Raw genomic sequence first — 17,963 nt, 5'->3', positions numbered from 1 at the left:
CAGGTCTTATTTCTTGAGGGAGATTGCATTCATTTATTTGCTAGTTGTCAAACACGTTAGAAATCCCTTGCTAGGGCAAGGTGGAAGGGTGAGTGATAGAGCATATGCTTTGCATACAAAACGACGCTGTCAACAAATTGCAGCACATGAATCGAGACTCGCTTAGCTTAATCGTTTCTTAAGCATGCTTATTTGAATTAATGAAAAATGCAAATATTTTCCATATGATGTCAAGGTGAGTTGATGGAAGCCCTGATATATCTTTAGAACACCAAATATGGCACCGCCATGAGAGGGACACCTGCAGAACATTCCATCCATGGAACCATGGTGCCTGCTGAAACAAGGTGGGTGTCCAGCAAGAGCAGCAGAGGACCAAACAATTTCCCTCAACCGTAGTCTGCCCTCTGCCATCCTCCACTTGCCTGCCTCGCAACCAGTTCATAGGGTGGCGCTGCCTGTCAGCTTCCCCCTTCTTAGTTCCAGGGTTGCATATGTAGAACTCAGCAGGGAGGAGGAGGGGGGCAAAATTAGAATTCGTTGTCTCTGGCTCTACCTACGGTTGGTCTCCCTGCCTTCCACCCTACCAGTCTCGATGGGCACCAGCCACAAACGCTACAGCATCTTATTTACATCTTCAGACATTTCGCTTGAATGCCCATTGCAATGTAGTCTGCAAAGTGCATCATTCATGTTGCAATTCTCTGACAACCCACAAGATGGCATAGAAAAATAAGGAACAGCAATAAGTAGAAACCTTGCTTTAGTTATCTAGCGATGTACTAGGGCACACTAATGCAAGGATGGGGAGCCTGTAGGCCTCCAGGTGTGGCTGAACTCTAAGCCCCCCTCAGCTTCAATTACCAATGATCAGGGATGATAGAAGCAGCTGTAGGAATAGGATAGGGCAGAGTATATGGATTATGAATTTAATGTAGCACTGTAGGAGTCCATTTGTAAAATGGCAATACCCATCACTTCTGTCCATGTAAAATCCATTTTTGTCAACTTTGTCAATAATAAAACAGTGTTATCTTATTTGAAATGCTTTGCGATATAGCATCAAATGTGGACGTCCCCATCCTCCTTCATCTGGCCTCCTACAACAATTTTTCAGAGCTAATCTTGTTCTCTTCATCTGAAATACAAAATTTTTAATCATTCTTTGCCAATTCTTAAGAGAGGTAGGATGGAGAGAGAGAGAGAGGAAGCACTTGGAACAGATGTAGGAATGTAGGAACTATCATCATATTTACTGATGCAATTCAGCCCAAAATAGATACATTAAGCTTCTTCCATCTGCCCAAATTACACATAATCTTTTTGACTAAAGGAATAAAATTCAAATAATGTGATGTATTTAAATTTCAAGGGATCTGCATCCTTAAGTAATGGAAAGCTTTACAACGTATTAAGATGTTAACTTTTTAAAGTTCCAGTTGTGTATTTGAATTGACATTACAATACAAAAACGATTTATCCCAGTTAGAACATAGTCCAGCTATACTTTCTCAAAAACTGATAATTCAGTCCTCAATGCAGGGATTGTCCCTTTGGGATTACGTGTCATACAAATAATATTGTCCACATATGTTGTTTGCACTCTCCCTGCTATCCTTTAATGAAGGAATTATATATTAATGCTACAGCCAGGGATCCAGGGGGATTGTGAAGAGCAGACTTCCGCAAACTCAGCCCGCCAGATGTTTTTGAGACTACAATTCCCATCATCCTTGACCACTGGTCCTGATAGCTAAGGATCATGGGAGTTGTAGGCCAAAAAACATTTGGAGGGTCGTGTTTGAGGAACTCTGGTGAAGAGCATGAGTGAAAAAAGGGAATCTTGATCAGGTGATAGGGTCCCACTTCCTTCAGATCCCACATGGGATATTCCAAGTATCTGAGATTCTTTCCCCATTCCGGATAGTATTAAACAAAATATTCAAATAAGGTCTTAGGCACTCTTGAATTTGTAAACAGCATCCAGGTGGGAAAGGGTTTAATGTCCAGGAAAATCCTCAACTTTTGTGTCCAGATTTTCACTTTTTGAAATATGGCAACCCTGTTATAAAAAAGACTGCCAAAGCAGTCTGGGCCTGGTGTGTTGCCATGCTTTAGCTTGCCAATGTTGATAACTGATTTCTTCTTCAGTATAAATGCTGTATTTGATAACTTTGTGTGCTCTTCTTTAAGTGGTTTCAAATGCAGATTATCCAAATATTGATTCATATTGTTCTGTAACAGCAGTGCTATTTTTCTAGAAAAAGAGGCGCCAGAACTCACCACGAATGCCTCCCCTTTTCTCTTAGAATGCCAATGGCACCAACCTGAGAGGTGCCGGAATTGAGTTCCCCCTGGAAAAAAGCCCTATGTAACAGTTACTTTGACTGATATAGGTTCAAGTAATAGCGTCAGAATCATTTCTTTATTATTTTTACCATCCTGGGTTTCTGAGCCGTTAGTTTATCTCAAAGAGAACGCATGTGATTGCTTCTTTTTCTCCCCCTTTAACGCATTTGCTAAGAGTTTAGAGCACTGAACTTTGGTTTCACAAAGTGGAGTGACTTGGCCACATAATGAGATTCCACAGCGTCCAGTTCCCATCTATGCTGCTCTAGCTTGGCATATATTCTAGCAGAACCAGTTTTTTATGTTTAAGTTCAAGATCTTGAATAGTTTTTAAATAAATGTTCCTTAATAGGTTCGTTACCTTGGATTTAATTGTAACCCTGCAGCAGCAGACCAAAGCTTGCATTTGATTTTGTACCGTTGCTTTTCATCCCCTGAAGAATTTCTAGGAAATACTTTACAGTTCCTTCTAAAGCTTTAAGCCCACCCTGCTTTTCTTCCAAGCTTCCCAACCCATGTGTATTCTACGTTTTCTCTACTGAATGGACTTCTGGCTGAAATTTGCAGCAAACAGCTCCTGTTCTGTTCACAGAAAGGTCAAATTGAGCACCACTATTTTAGTTGCTTGTTTCTCCACCCTTAGAAAGCCTGGTTCCACTTGTTCTTCATCCTTGCGGAATGAGAATCAAATTACGTTAATTTTCACAATAAGAGAGTGTGTGTGAGGAAGTAAAAGCAGCAAGGTTGCTTTCTAAGACTGCAGTCCTAACCCCACATACCTGGTGGAGACAAAGGAGGCAAAACTACAATTACGTGGCTCTTCCTGTCATTGGTTTTGGCTCCACCTGCTGTTGGACTCCCTCCGTTCTGCTCTACCATTCCCCAGCTACTTATGCATTGAAGGCTTCCAGCTTGCTTCCTTTATTGATTGGTATTCCAGCATAATGATATTCCGTACTGAGCCAACCTGAAAATGATGCAAACCCTTCACCCATTCAGGCTGCAATCCTTCAGACAAATTACTTCCACATAAACATACATAGGAGTGTGTTATACATCTGGGTGACCCACGGCTCCATCTTAGCAACGTCTGCCTTTTATTCAGGTAATCAATATTTTGAATGTCACTGATAGGAGCGCAACCCCCCCCCCCTTCTAACTATTACAAGTAGAATAGTGAAGTTCACTGCAAGAAGTGAAGTTACAGGGAACCAGGCAGAGGCCTTTCTCAGTAGTGGCACCCTTCTTCCCATCAGTTTTCAAGAGGATAAATAACTACAACTTTTAGAAGACGTCTGAAGGCAGCCCTATATAAGGAAGTTTTAGGTGTTTGATGTTTTATTATGCTTTTATATTGTTGGAAGCTGCCCAGAGTGGCTGGGGCAACTCAGATGGGCAGGGTACAAATTGTTGTTGTTGTTGCTGCTGCTGTTGCTGCTGCTACTATGACTACTACATGTTTTTGTCTTGTTACTAGTGGAATGGACAAGTCCTCCCTGTTTTTTGTGGAGTAGTATACACTGAGCATTTGTTTCAATATGTATTTCACTTTCCTGAATATTTAAATCCAGTCTTATCGCGATTAGAATGCATTAAAAGAAAACAGCCAGCAATTTTGCAACCATCAAGCTGCATTGTTTAAATGTGTGAACAAAGACAAGGTATCGTTAACCGAAAACTTGCATACCGGTGTTGGTATGTGAAAAATAAAGGGCAAATTATATAGAGGTGGAATTCAAAGTGCACACATAAAGCTCAGGTTATACTAAATGCATTGTAAAGTTGCAGCAACATCCCTTTCAAGACATCAAAGCCCTGAATGTACTGTCATAAAACCTACTTAATTAGCAATTAAAAGACAAACCGGCATGTAGAAACAACTTAAAACCTAATGCTGCTCAGCAAGGACTTGCATACCCATGCTCACAAACATAGAGGTCATGGGTTAAGAGCTGGAAAAAAGACTGCAAGGAAAAGACTCGGGAAGCAGCCTTTAAGAGAGAGTTACAGCTAAGTGAGGGCAGGGTCGCTGGGAACCTCAGCCAACACCAGTTGTGGCACCAGGTGAGAGACTGTGGCAGTGGTTCTGGGGGAAGCCTGAAATACTTCAGAAGATGGAGGCCCTAGACTTGTCTAAAGAATGCATGTGTTGACCTGTGTGCCATCTATTATGTGTTAACTGGAGAAAGGTGCTTTATAGAGTAATTGCCTTAGGTTTGGGTGGGAGGGGGGACTCAAAGCTCACACAGCCACATTTGTAAAGTGACAAAAATCCATACATTACACAGGATATACTATTTAGCAGGCATAGCCAAACTTGGCCCTCCAGCTGTTTTGGGACTACAACTCCCATCATCCCTAGCCAACATGACCAGTGGTCAGAGATGATGGGACTTGTAGTCCCAAAACAGCTGGAGGGCCAAGTTTGTCCATGCCTGATTTAAAGTGACCATAACTGTGTAGTATCAAAAGTATTGGTAACAAAATTAACTGAGCCACCTAATTTCAAAATTAACAGCAAATGCAAGCATCACTGCTTATATTAAGAACAAAGTTAAATAAAACATACTTTATTTTACATCACAGTGACGTCTGGGCTGTTTTGTCCTGTGCTGAACCATTAAATGTCTGGAAATACATGGGTGGCAAAGCGTTAATAAAAACAAGTGTAATGCAACAATAATAGGGAGGAAAGTCATTATCTAGTGGAGATTATCGGTAAAAGGGCAATAGAATGCTGGCCTCCATAGCATATGGATGACTGGTGAAATATATATAATAATGCAGATCACCAAAGAAACAGAAAATAGGCAAAACAGAGAAGAGTCCTACAGTGTGGTGGGGTTCTCCACAGGGGTGGAGCCAGATTCCAGTGCACAGAAAGCAAGGTTTCCTATTGTTCTGGGGAACTTGCCCCTTTTGATGATAGTCCTGGTCTTCTGTGATGTCTCATCAGATGTCAAATAAGGTCCTGTTTGGTGTAAAGTGTTTCCAGAAGTAAGGTGTTTAGGTCGACATCACCCAAGATGGGTTTGAAGAAGAGTTCTCCAATGGTATCTGGACTGAAGGTCCTCAGAAAACCAAGCGATCCCATCATCCAAGTGTATCTCCTCCTGCTTCTGCTATGAGTCATTGAGACAAACTCTATCAGAGTATGCTGAGCTTCCTGTTGAAGGGCCTGGACATAATGGTGGCATTTTAAGTCATGGAGGTCTGTAAAATTAGAAATAAGGAAATAAGGGAAATAAATGCATCTTCTCGTTGTGTTGGTTCTGAGAGCAGGAAAGTGTGAAGAGCTATGGCAATACCATTTATTGCATGTTCGCTGGGAGTGTGGTCCATTTTTATCTTATGCTGGGTTCAGTGTTTTTCTTTTTTAGTCCCTCATTTTGGATTCCTGCTGTTTGTTTTATAGGTTAGATATTTTGATTTATATAACTCATGTTTTGATACACAGCATTGAAAACAGCCTTGTGAGGGATTGACTCCAAAAAGCTGGCTTAAAAATAAATAAGGTGAACGGAATCGAGCAGATGACAACTTCTTTCTAAATACAGAATGCCATAAAGTTTTTCAACTGGTTACCACTGCAGTTAGGCATTTACTCAAAAGCCCACGGTAATGTTTCATGAATGAACCTTTAATTATATTTAGTGCCCCATGCTCTTGTCACTAATGACTCCATCCTCTTAAGATCTCTTTTGAAGGGTCTGTTACTCATTCCACATTTTTGTAGTAATTTGCTCCCTACATTGCAGCAGCACTTCCAGCTGGAAACAGGAACCTGTGTCCCTTCATAAATTGTTGGACTACAGCTCCCATCGTCCCTTACAATTGTCTAAATTGGATGGGGCTGATGTGAGTTGCAATCCACATCAGGAAGACCACAGATTCTCCACCCATGACTTATAGTAATGTAACATCACATTTACATTGTGCATTGTCCAGTATTGCCCTGCACTAGAGCCTAAAGTTTTAAGCGGTAAAGTAAATTTGGATATTTTAGCTCCCATACACCCACAACACCTGCATGTGTATTATATATAATACATACTTTTTTTAAAAAAAAGTATATTGTAGTTTGATAGTCAGAAAGGTTTAAAAATGGATTTTTGAAAACATTTAAAAACCCAATTAAAAATGGGGTTCCTCCTTCTTAAGCAACTTTTAAATTTATTTCTGCACCCTGAACTGTGCAGTTTTAGGGTGCAATCCTGTCATTAAGTAAGTCAAGTCAAGCTGCTAAGTCCCTTGGGTATTAATAGGAGCAATGCTCAAGGAACTGAGGGCAGGACTGCAGCCTTTGAAAATACCTGGACAAGACTTACCAGGATTAAACAGAACAATTCCTTTAAGATAGGCATATTCTTTTGCACAAATGTCTGCGTTCCAGAACTTCCCCAGGAAATCCTTAATCTTCTGAACTTCTGCTAGTGATGCTCCCAAAGGAGAGTTCTCCAGTTTGTATTCACCTGCCGGAGACTGATTAAGGAGGACTGCTTTCAAGAGGCTGGGGACTGAGGTCTCTAAGAGTTCAAAGTCCACCCGTTCTTGAGCCAGACCCAGTAGGAAGAGGGGTGCCCAGCCCTGTCGTATCAAGAGGATCTGGTCCTCCAGGGGCAACTGAAAAAAAGAAGGCAGCTTTCTTATGAACGTGATGGTTTTCAGAAGCACTTCCGATGCTCTGTTGCAGGTGAGACCCGGTATTTTCAGGATGACTCTTCGGTTTACCTCACAGGGGCAGCCAATATTTGGAAACGGAAAGGGAAGGGGGAAGCACTGGGGGTTCCCTTCGGTCTTCCATCGCTCTTCGTTGTTAAGGATTTGGTAGAGGATGCTCTGGGGAGAAACTGAGCCGCTGCAACATTTGCCACCCATCTCAAACGGCCCTCGAGCAGCCATAACAGCTTCCTAAGAGAGTGCTCAGCCTGGGATCTTCTGCCGTTTGGAGAACTGATCAATGCGGAAATATAATGAGAAAACAGAAACGAGTATTCCTGACAACAAGGTAGGCATGGCGTGGTTTTTATACACAGGAAGCCGAACAGTAAATAGTGACCCCAGCAGCAGTTCCCTTGAACTTTATTTGCTCCTGACTGTTTTCATCCACAGCCAACCAAGGTGTGGCTAAACAAACCCTGACAGGGCAGAAATGGTCTGAATGAATGAGCAAGGGGGGAGGGGGAAGCGAGCGTGACGTTTATGATCACGAATCACCTCAGCATAAGGGCAATTGTCTCCATGCCCCAACACCATGCACTTCATATGTGAAAACAATGGCTATTATTGCAGTCACACACTTTGTATTATAAGGTCACAGCCATGGCCCTGTCTTAAGAGTGAGCCTGCTGGCTTGCATTCTGCCATTATAGTAAGAAATTTGGGCAGTAGGTTCTATTCCTGCTCCTCCACGGAACTCACTGGGCGACCCTGGGCCTTTTAGTTTAACCTACCTCACTGGGTTGTGGTGCAGATAAAACAGGGATGGCTGGGAAAACTGCCATTTAAGCTCCTTGGACAAAAAGTGGGATATAATTGCAAACAAATAATTAATAAAAATAAACTGTCTTGTTGTTTCCTGGAACCAAGATGTCCTGCAATGATCCCACATGCACAGAAAATCAGTTCACCTTACTACAGCTCCTCTTCTCATTCCCTGAACAGATGAACACTGGGAAGAAGAAGCAGTGTTAACACATGCTCCGGAAGATTCCATGAACACAGCAGTGGGAACACGCTAGTTACTGCAGTGGGAGAATTTTAAGTTGAGCCTCTCGCCATTTCTACACCTGGTTCTGCTGCATGGAAGTGGGCGGTTTTCCCAACTCCCCATAGCAGAACATCAGAAGTGCGGTAGGTGAGATGTATAGGCAAGCAGAAACTGTTCTCTTAAGGCCTTTTGTCTGGAATTAATATTTCAGGAAAATGCACTCATCCACAGATGAAATCTGCTCAGTGAAAGCCATCAACACATCTCTCTCACATCTCTCTATAACGCACAGGCAAAAATCAGCCTGAGATGGTTGTGGCTAATGCCAATACCCAATTTTTGCTTTGCCTAGGCCGTGGGAATTCCTATTAATGCCCCATCTAGCATTTCATAGCATCCTTCTGTCGCCATAGGATTAGGGCTAGACACACTCTCCCTGTTTTGGAACTGAATCACTATTGGTGAGCTTTGTCACCTCACCTAATCCCTACCTGCTTGTGACACTGATGCCATTGCATCATATTGCTGCCTCATTTCCAACTCCTCCTCACAATGCCATCTCTCTCTTGGGTCAAGTTCTGGATATGGATAGCTCACGCAGCGCAAAGCAACCCACCCACACTGTTTTGTTAAGGCTTCAAGGAACTCTGGGAAAACCAAAGAAACCCAGAAGCTTTGGTTCAAGGAGCTGCCCAAGCCCTTTGCTTGTCTGACCGAACCTCAGCAGGAAGCCCCCTGAGCCACAAGAGGCAATAATGCTCGACCACAGATGTCTGTGTGCCCCTACCTACAGCATTTGTTTGTTGTTGCAATGAAAGGGATGCAGCTGGTGATAGATTTTGTAGAGAGAGAGACTCAGCCGGCACGCAGAACACCAGACTCCTGTTTTCATTATTCATTCCCTTTTGCAATTCACATTTTTGTCCTTGTCCTAAGATGTACAATATTAACAATGTGCAGAGACAGTCTCCAGCTATACTTGGAGTGCACATGCTCTGCTCTCCAACCAAGTTGCAAATGCTGGGGTGAGAACAGATCTGGGACGATAGTTTGCTGCTCTCCAAATAAGAAGAAGAAACGCACCTGCTTTAATAGGTTCTAAGTCCCTATGAGCCTCAAATTAAACACATGTTGAAATCGCAGGCTACATTTTAGATCCTCTGAAAGTGGGATTAGCAATGTTTTTGCCCTCCAGCCTAGTGATTAATGCACTGAACTGGTGAATTAGGTATACACCCTGGTTTTTGTAGCGTTTGAGATTAGAATGATTAGCCAACAAACAACGGCATTTCAACTTCAAGACTGCAGCCATAAATTACAATGTCTTCTGGATCTTGCTACATGTAAAGCTTTTCTCATCACATTAATTTAACACTTGGATTTACCTTCCACTAAGTAACCACAAAAAGGTAAATGGAGAGCTCAGCAAGAGTGACAAAGGACATCTAACGATGAAAGCGATATGTCTATGTTTCTGCCACTGATACATCCATGGGAGGGAATGGTACTCAGTCTTAGATGAACTGATGGACTGACAAGCCGGTCCCCAGCTCACACAAGCAGGACTATTAAGGCATCAATGCCGTGCCCTGTACCTGGGAATTAGTCTCAGTGGAGCATAGAAGTATATACGTCTGCTTAAAATAACATGGAAGTTCTTAGGTCCCACTTCTAAAATATTGAGCATAAGCATACACATATTTCAGGTGTTCAGGGGGAAAAGCTGCGGCTCTGCTTTCTGCCCCAGGTGGCATCAGAAACCTATTCTGGCTGAGGAAACCCAGCCAGATGGGTGGGGTATAAATCATAAATAATAATTATTCTTATTCTTATTATTCTTATTATTATTATTATGTTATTTTAAAAACTCCACATTAAAGGTTTAAACTCTGGGACCTTGTTGCTACAGTGTGGCAGAGAGTCAAAAACTCCAGGAAAGGCCAAGTTTTTATTGGTCATGATAAGGCATCAGCATATGACTTCTGGAACTCTTCCTTCTAGGCAACTTGCCATGTCACCTGTGGAGAACTGAGGCCAGGGCCGTTGAACCTTTTTTTTTTTTTTTTTAGGCTGGGGGCACACTTGTGAATCAAGTTTCACAGAAGAAAGGCTAGTAACTCCCCTCCCTCAAAGAAGCCAAATGTCTATGCTCCCCAAAACAAACAAAACACCGGAAAGAAAAGCAGGCCAACTTCCCCCCTCATAACCCAGACAATCTTTCCAACCAAAGAAAAAGCAAAGAACCCTCAAGGTTGTTGTTTTGTTTTTTAAAAAGGGAGCATCCAGTGCTTTTTTCCTGGGGGGACGCAGGGGAATGTTTCCCCCTGCGCCCCCCCCCGAAAAAAGCACTGGAAGCTCCCAATTTAAAAAAAATTTGTGTGTGAATCTAAGTTTGGCCTCATTGGGCGGCAGTATTTCAATATGAGTAGGGAAATGAGAGTGACCGTAAACATTTTTTTTGGAAAAAAGCATTGGGAACAAAAGCCAGGAGGGTGTCTGAAAGCACCATGGTGTTCACAAGTGTGGTTCAAACCTTAGACCCAGGGAATCAAATGAGACCCAAACCCCTAAGTATCCAAAATGTTGTGCTAATGGGCCTAAATAAACAAACAAAGCCCACCTATAAATCAACATTATAAAAAGTTGCAGTCACACACACCCATCTTGGGGTTAAGGAAAGGTAGTTTGTTATATTGCTGTATATTTGCAGATAGTAGGTTAGAATATGACAGACACCTCAGGTCTATAGTACATGGGAGTATAGTACTTACTCCCATTGAGTAAGTCTCAATCTGCCATCTTCTAAGTACAAATGGCTATGAGCCATCCTTCTGGTCAGCTGACAAGCCTCAAGGTTGAATCCAATGACCTGCAGAAAACTGTAAAACAATCCAAGGACACAAAACCATGTTATCTATAAACTTTATGGATTTACAACAACACTTGAGTGATTAAACATTATCAGCTAGGAAACAAGTGATAAGGGATGCAGATAACCTGAGTGTGGAATGTTTAATATTTAACTGGAGTGCAAGCAGACGGGCATTGCTGGTGGTAGAGAGAAAATGGCACACGCAACACTTGCTGGGCTTTAAAACCCATCATTGTGATGTTGGTAAGCCCTAAGTGTCACATAATTGTTGGAAGTACATATGAGAAGCCAGGGGGTCTTCTGTTAATCAAAGCTGCTGAAGTTTATTTGCATACCAACAGCATTGATATGGCCTAGGTAAAGGTAAAGGGACCCCTGACCATTAGGTCCAGTCGTGGCCGACTCTGGGGTTGCGGCACTCATCTCGCTTTATTGGCCGAGGGAGCCGGCGTACAGCTTCTGGGTCATGTGGCCAGCATGACTAAACCGCTTCTGGTGAACCAGAGCAGCACACGGAAACACCATTTACCTTCCCGCCAGAGTGGTACCTATTTATCTACTTGCATTTTGAAGTTCTTTCGAACTGCTAGGTTGGCAGGAGCAGGGACCGAGCAATGGGAGCTCACCCCGTCACGGGGATTTGAGCCACCGACCTTCTGATCGGCAAGTCCTAGGCTCTGTGATTTAACCCACAGTGCCACCCATGTCCCATTGATATGGCCTACCTGAAGCCATTTCCACCACACACCTTGGATATATTCTGTGATACAGTTATTGGGAAACCCCAAACGTAAAAGGAAACTCTAAACAAACCCTCTGCACTTTAGGCTCATGAGAGCTGCAAAACGCCTGCTTCCTCTCTCAATGGTTCCCAGTGGCTCAGTTTCCCTCAGGCCCATTGCTTCCATTGTTTCACGCTGAGGCAATTGCTACCAGGTGTGTGTCTGAACCGACCTGCCCATTACCTATCATATGAGAGGGTTTTGGAGATCTTTTACAGGAGTCAAAACATGCCTCTGTTATGAATAAGTCTTTCCACCCTTAACTTTATGCCCAATTAAGAAGTTTACACACCACAGGAATCAAGAAAGATTGAAACAAAACATGAAATAAAGGAGATGACAGATATGGGTGCTGCTTCAGACAGCAATCAGCGGGCATCAGGTCATACATTACATGCACAGCTTGTTCTCAAAGGATCCCTGACTACCCAAAGCCTGGAGAGTAGGCATAGTGATCTGCCACAGACACATGCTAAGAATGAAGAGAAGGAGGGAAGAGAAAGGTGTACCTTTGCGGAGGTAAGTGGAACCCATCAGGGACCAGAGTTCTGTGCCTTCTGCGTGAGGATTGAATTTCCCCCAGTTACTATCCTTTACCAGCAAGGCTACAGCATCTCTCTCAGCCATTCCTTTCTCCATGGGTTCAGCAAAGTGTGAATCTGGTTCCTGAGAGCATAGGGTGGAAAGGGGGTTCTGTTGGAGCTTGTTAGTTATCCCATGATTGAAAATCTGGGGTTTAAATGCTGCTTTGGACTAATGTAGACTTAGGGAAGGGTGTTCTTGGATGAGTGCATGTCCTTCATTTATTTCTTACAACTTCCTGTCTGTTCGTTTTTTGTTTACCTTGCCCAGTTTGACCCTGAGGGTCATCTAGTCCAATCCCCTGCAATGCAGGAATCTCAGCTAAAGCATCAATGACAGATGGCCATCCAACTTCTGCTTAAAAAGCTTCAATGAAGGAGAGTCAACCATCTTCTGAGGGAGCCCAGGGTCAACACAGTTCATGGTGGGAGGTCTCTTTTTACATCAAGTCCTTCCAATTGCAGTGGTGCTATGATCCACAGTCATAAACCCTAGAAAATGTTGAGATTGACACCCACCATTACAAGATGCTGGGTGTGATTTGCAAGTAACAGATTGTGTTTCAATGCACCTTCTGAGAGTCTGGTTTTATCATGGGCAATGCTTTCAGAACTGGCCTTAGACCAAGGATGGAGAATCTGTGGTCCTCCAGCTGTTGTTGGGTTCCAGTGATAGTAGGACAGCATCTACCACAGCACTTGTGAGTAGCAGACAAGCTTGGGATATAAAATGTGATTCACAAGCACAAACAATTTTAGCATTTCAGAATTTTAGATCTGTCTGAATTGATTACTCCCAACTTCTGTGATGGCACAGCTGAATCTGAGCCTTGCAATCACCTGCTCTCAGTACCAGCCCTCAATCCTGCAACTTGTGGAGTGATTGTAAACGAGGAAGCATTTCTAAAGAATGCGCAGAGTTTACTTCCTTACCGCACACCTGGAATTAAATGAAGAACTTCAAAACAGTCAACTGACTCCCAGGCTCGGAGGCAATTCCTTACCTTGGCAATGCTTACTAGGGAAATTAGTCTATATATCAGCATATTTCACCCAAGGAACAAATAGTTGAATGGTAGGCTGCAGCACTTGCCAATGCAGGTAAGGAAAAAACATCATTGATTTCTCCAAAAGCAGCTCTAGGCGATGCAAATTATTTTCTAGGAAATCCAGTTTTACAGCAGGAGCTCACCAACCACAGTTGTAAAACTGGCCAGCAGGTAGCAGAAGCAAAGCACAAATGAGACAGGAGCGTAGCAGAGAATTGAGAGAGGGAGAGGTTTTGCTGCAGACAGTTGTACAATCTCCAGACAGCTTTAATTCCTAATAATTCCTAACTTTCTGATGCTGACTTCACCAGGGAGTATAGCAGACAGCAAATCACATGGTTCCAGATCATTTCCTCGCTGACTGTGGCTGATGAATTGCAGCATCTGGAGGACCACACTTTTGCCATCCCTGGATTATAGCAATAACTGGAGATGCTCTACAGATATGTATCTAAGTGCACAGTGAGCTAATTCCCCGGATGGCCAGATGATGGGAAAGCCTTCCATTGAACCATTGCTCAGCCTCCTAACTGGTTGTGAAAATCTTCCTAATTATGATAGACAGTTGACAGCTGGAACAAAATGTTGCAAGGTGAAAGATTCTCTGAGGACACTCTGTTATACGCCCCCAGGTTTGGTTCCCACCCACCATGCAACTATCAGTCTGCATTGCATTTCCACTTAGCATATTCAGCCCTCATTGAGCTGTGTTCCCACCAACCTTGGGGTTCTCTCAAGCCTCCTGATAGTTCCCTTCTGTGTACAGAGGGTGCCCCTTTGGAGGCAGACTTCACTATGAGGATATATAAGAGCATAGGAAGAGCCCTCCTGGATCATCAGACCAACGGCCCATCTAGTCCAGCATACTTCTCTCACATGGAACAATCAGGTGTCTATGGGAAGCCTGCAGGCAATCACTGAGTGCAAGAATGTTTTGCCTTCTGTGATTTGCAGCAACTAGTATTCAGACGCATATTGCTTCCTACTAGGTGTCTTGCTAACAGTTCTGTGTAGCTCCTTTAAGACTAACCAGTTTAGTCTGCAATCCTATAAATTCATATCAGGGAACAAGCCCTGTGGAGTTCAGTGAGGCCTACCTCTGAGTAGACATATGTAGGAGTAGAATTATTGAAGCATTACAAAAGGGTAAAGGACCCCTGGACGTTTAAGTCCAGTTGTATTTGACTATGGGGTTGTGGCACTCATCTCACTTCAGGCTGAGGGAACCAGCATTTTTTCACAGACAGCTTTCCGGATCATGTGGCCAGCATGACTAAACCGCTTCTGGCACAACTGAACACCATGACGGAAACCAGAGCGCACAGATATGCTGTTTACCTTCCCGCCACAGTGGTGCCTATTTATCTATTCACACTGGTATGCTTTCAAAATGCTAGATTGGCAGGAGTTGGGGCAGAGCAAGGGGAGCTCACCCCATTGCGGGGATTCAGACCGCTGACCTTCTGATTGGCAAGCCCCAGAGGCTCAGTGTGGGACTTGCGTCTGCCCTCCGCCTCTCCCTACAGCTGAGGGGGAGGCGGCGGAGAGGCTCCACGCAGTGCACCCCCTCCCCATGGGTGGCTCACGCTGCGTCTGGCTACAGGACACGAGCGCCGCACCCAGCACCCGAGCGGCTAGCTACACCACTGCCATAAGACCAGCTAAGATGTCAAGCTTATAAAGATAGTGGTTTTGTATTTGAGAGGGATGATGCTAATGAGCTGGTGATTAAATAAACCAGTTGAGTAGCTGAGGCAGTCCCAGAAATTACAGGCGACAAGGACAATCCCCTGACTCTGCAAAGAGTGATACTTTGCTTACTGATAGATTTCTGGGCCTTAACAGTGTCACAAGCGGCATGAGGCTGCCCTCAGCTGGATGCAGAATGCTAAATTGCTCAAATCCTTCCCCTGCTTCTCTATTTTTAATCATCCTCTTGTAAGTGAGCAAGTTGCAGAAGTACACCTTTTCTGGCTGAAGAGGGTGGAAAGGCTGTTGCTGCCACAATTATGTCTCTCTGGGAAGAAAAGCTGCAGCCTTCCTGCCACCAAAGCTTTTCCTTTTTTCAGTGTTCCGTTAACAAGGATGAGGAGACGTGGGGAATCTTGCCTGGGACAAAAGACACGTACTTAGAATTAAATAATTCTGAATCCAGGGATTTGTTTTGGATACCTTAACTGAACAGAACTCACAAAAAACCACTCATCATAGTTTATTCATTTTCGCAGTACAATTCAGGAAGACAGGCTGAAGTGTTATTTTATTGCTGCTATTCTTAAACAATTGGGAGTCAAGAAACCTTGGAGAAATTGTAACCAGCAAGATACATGTATACCAGGTGTGGGGAATCTTTGGCCCTCCAGGTGCTATTGAACTACATCTCCCATCACCCCTGACCATCGGCTATACCTGCTGTGGCTGATGAGAGTTGCATCTGGAAGGTCAAAGGATCCCAACTCCTGATATATACCTATGGGCTGGTCATGTCCTGTTATACTGCAGTTTTGGAATTAGGTGTTTGCAGAAATAGCAGATGTCAAACAGCAAACTATGCATGTCACAACAGCATAAGCTCTTTTAACTATTTGGGAGGAACTAAACAAGAAAGAACTAATAGTATTTATGCTGATGGCTGTTCGCGGGGTAAAAATAATGGGTTAGTGACAAGGGGCAGGGAACAGAGGAGAGAGAGAGAGAAGAGGGTGACAAAAAGAAAAGGAATGTCTTGCCTAGTATCATCGTCGTCGTCATCATCATTTCAGCCCCCAAGATTACTCTCAAAGAAATACAGTTGTTTCTTGGATCCCGGATGCCTTGCAACTCGAACGTTTTGGTTCCCGAACGCCACAAACCTGGAAGTGTTCTAGTTTGCGAACATTCTTTGGAACCCAAACGTCCGACGCGGCTTCCATGGTTTCCAGTTGCGTGCAGGAAGCTCCTGCAGCCAATCGGAAGCCACGCCTTGGTTGTCAAACATTTTTGGAAGTTGAACGGACTTCCCGAACGGATTCCATTCAATAATCAAGGTACGGCTGTACAGCTCTTGAGAGAGAGAAGTTTCCCCATCCCAGCTGTACAGCAACGAAGTAGCAGTGGGATCCAGACTGTACTCTCCTTCACAACTGAACAGAGTTAGGCATGAATATGATGCATGTGAAAAAATGCAATTGAACTCAGGGGTGCCAACTTGAATAAAACATCAACTTTGCAGAGTAGGGGGGAGGGGTTGGGGAAAAGGGCCTCAGCCCCTAGGATTTGGTTTCTATTATTGGACTTGATCTACGCAGATGACACCTGATACGGAAGGAGGGGGGGTACCTTTCTCGGTCCCTCCACCCACCACCAATGGACCCGAGGCGATGACCTCGACGGTTCCCTAACCCCTCAAACCCCCACACTGTTGCACAAGCACCACACTGCACCCTAGTCCTGTAAATAAAGGACTTTCCCCCCTTTTCTATACGGGCGAAATAAGCCCATCATCTTTCTTAAGCTCCCCTCTCGCTCCATTTCTAACGTGGGTAGACCGTGTCAAATTGTATCTCCCATTGACTATAATGGCCGCGCTTTGGCCAATCAGAACCGTGCATTCGCCGTGCAGAGGTAGCTCAGCTAGCTCTGCACGCCTCATTTAACCTCTTGACAAGTTGCTGACAGCCCCCTGCTGGGGGAACAATGGAACTGAAACTCCTGAACCCTTGAAAGTATCAAAGCTGCAACAATGTATCCATCCAACAATGGAACTGAAACTCCTGGACCCTTGAAAGTATCAAGAGCTGCAACAATGTATCCATTCACTTCCGACTTTGATTAACAATATGAGAGTGAACTTGAAATAAGCTAAAAAACTTCTAAAATTCATATAAAATCAACCATAGTACCGATTTCCTTCGTTCTGGTGTCAATCGACTCAGCTCTTTCAGGACTCTACGACACCCTACTTGCTTCCATAATCTCCTAAGCGGCAAGTCACGTACTCAGGAAGACTCTAATCCTGTCAGATCGTTCTGCCAAGCCCTTCCTCCGGGCAATGCCAGGTGGCAGACGGTGCATATCTGGACTATTGTTTTATCATCACCGGTACTCAGGAAGTGCTTGTCTATGCATATCTCTTACTCTGCACACTACCCCCTCCCTTCCCTGAAATGCTAATGCGTGTAACCCCACCTTTCTGTAACATATTCATGATGTAAGCTGTGAAACCCAACCTTCCCATAATGTATTCATGACGTTTCTTGCACTGTATTCTGGGACTTGGAGGGAACTTTTAAAAGTTGGTGTCACCCCTTTCTCGGGGTTCAATCTCGCCTTGAACCTGTTGCGCAATAAACCTTGGATCTCCGCATCTTGCTCCTGTGTCCGGCTGAGCTCATTTTTCCGCTAGGACCCGCGGACTTAGTCCGACGAGCCGGGAGGCTGAGCAGACTCGCACCCGGAATTTTTTCCGTAACACACCTCACCCCAAACTTCTGGTTGAGCTCATGTAGCAAGTCCATGTGGATGTTAAACAATATGGGGGACCACAAAGCATAATATGTCATGGAGTCAGGCAGTATTCCCCCAGAACCACCTTCTGGAATCTGCTGTCCAAGGCAGGAACAGAATCACTGCGACACAGTG

At 44.0% G+C, this 17,963-nt stretch overlaps 1 protein-coding gene across 1 annotated transcript; it reads right to left on the bottom strand.

The window, feature by feature from the left end:
* Nucleotides 1-4,903: 4,903 nt before the first annotated feature.
* On the bottom strand, nt 4,904-8,429 carry LOC128410286 (nuclear receptor subfamily 0 group B member 2-like). The gene is made up of 2 exons (XM_053381345.1): nt 6,678-8,429; nt 4,904-5,562 (listed from the first exon to the last, which is right to left on the bottom strand). The coding sequence occupies exons 1-2, from the start codon at nt 7,249-7,251 to the stop codon at nt 5,309-5,311; spliced, it is 828 nt and encodes a 275-aa protein (XP_053237320.1). The 5' UTR covers nt 7,252-8,429; the 3' UTR covers nt 4,904-5,308.
* Between the last annotated feature and the right edge of the window lie 9,534 nt (nt 8,430-17,963).

The sequence above is a fragment of the Podarcis raffonei genome, chromosome 3 (assembly GCF_027172205.1).
Source record: "Podarcis raffonei isolate rPodRaf1 chromosome 3, rPodRaf1.pri, whole genome shotgun sequence".
NCBI classification, from domain to species: domain Eukaryota; kingdom Metazoa; phylum Chordata; class Lepidosauria; order Squamata; family Lacertidae; genus Podarcis; species Podarcis raffonei.
The sequence above is the reverse complement of the archived record's forward strand: the minus strand, read 5'-3'. Positions and strand labels throughout refer to the sequence as shown.

Bases quoted from the DNA above. Each gene is read 5' to 3' on its own strand.
- LOC128410286 (XM_053381345.1), bottom strand. From the start codon at position 7,251: ATGGCTGCTCGAGGGCCGTTTGAGATGGGTGGCAAATGTTGCAGCGGC. The intron at 5,563-6,677 runs GTAAGTCTTGTC...CTAATTTTACAG, and splicing joins AATTGTTCTGTTTAATCCTG to ACCTCCATGACTTAAAATGC.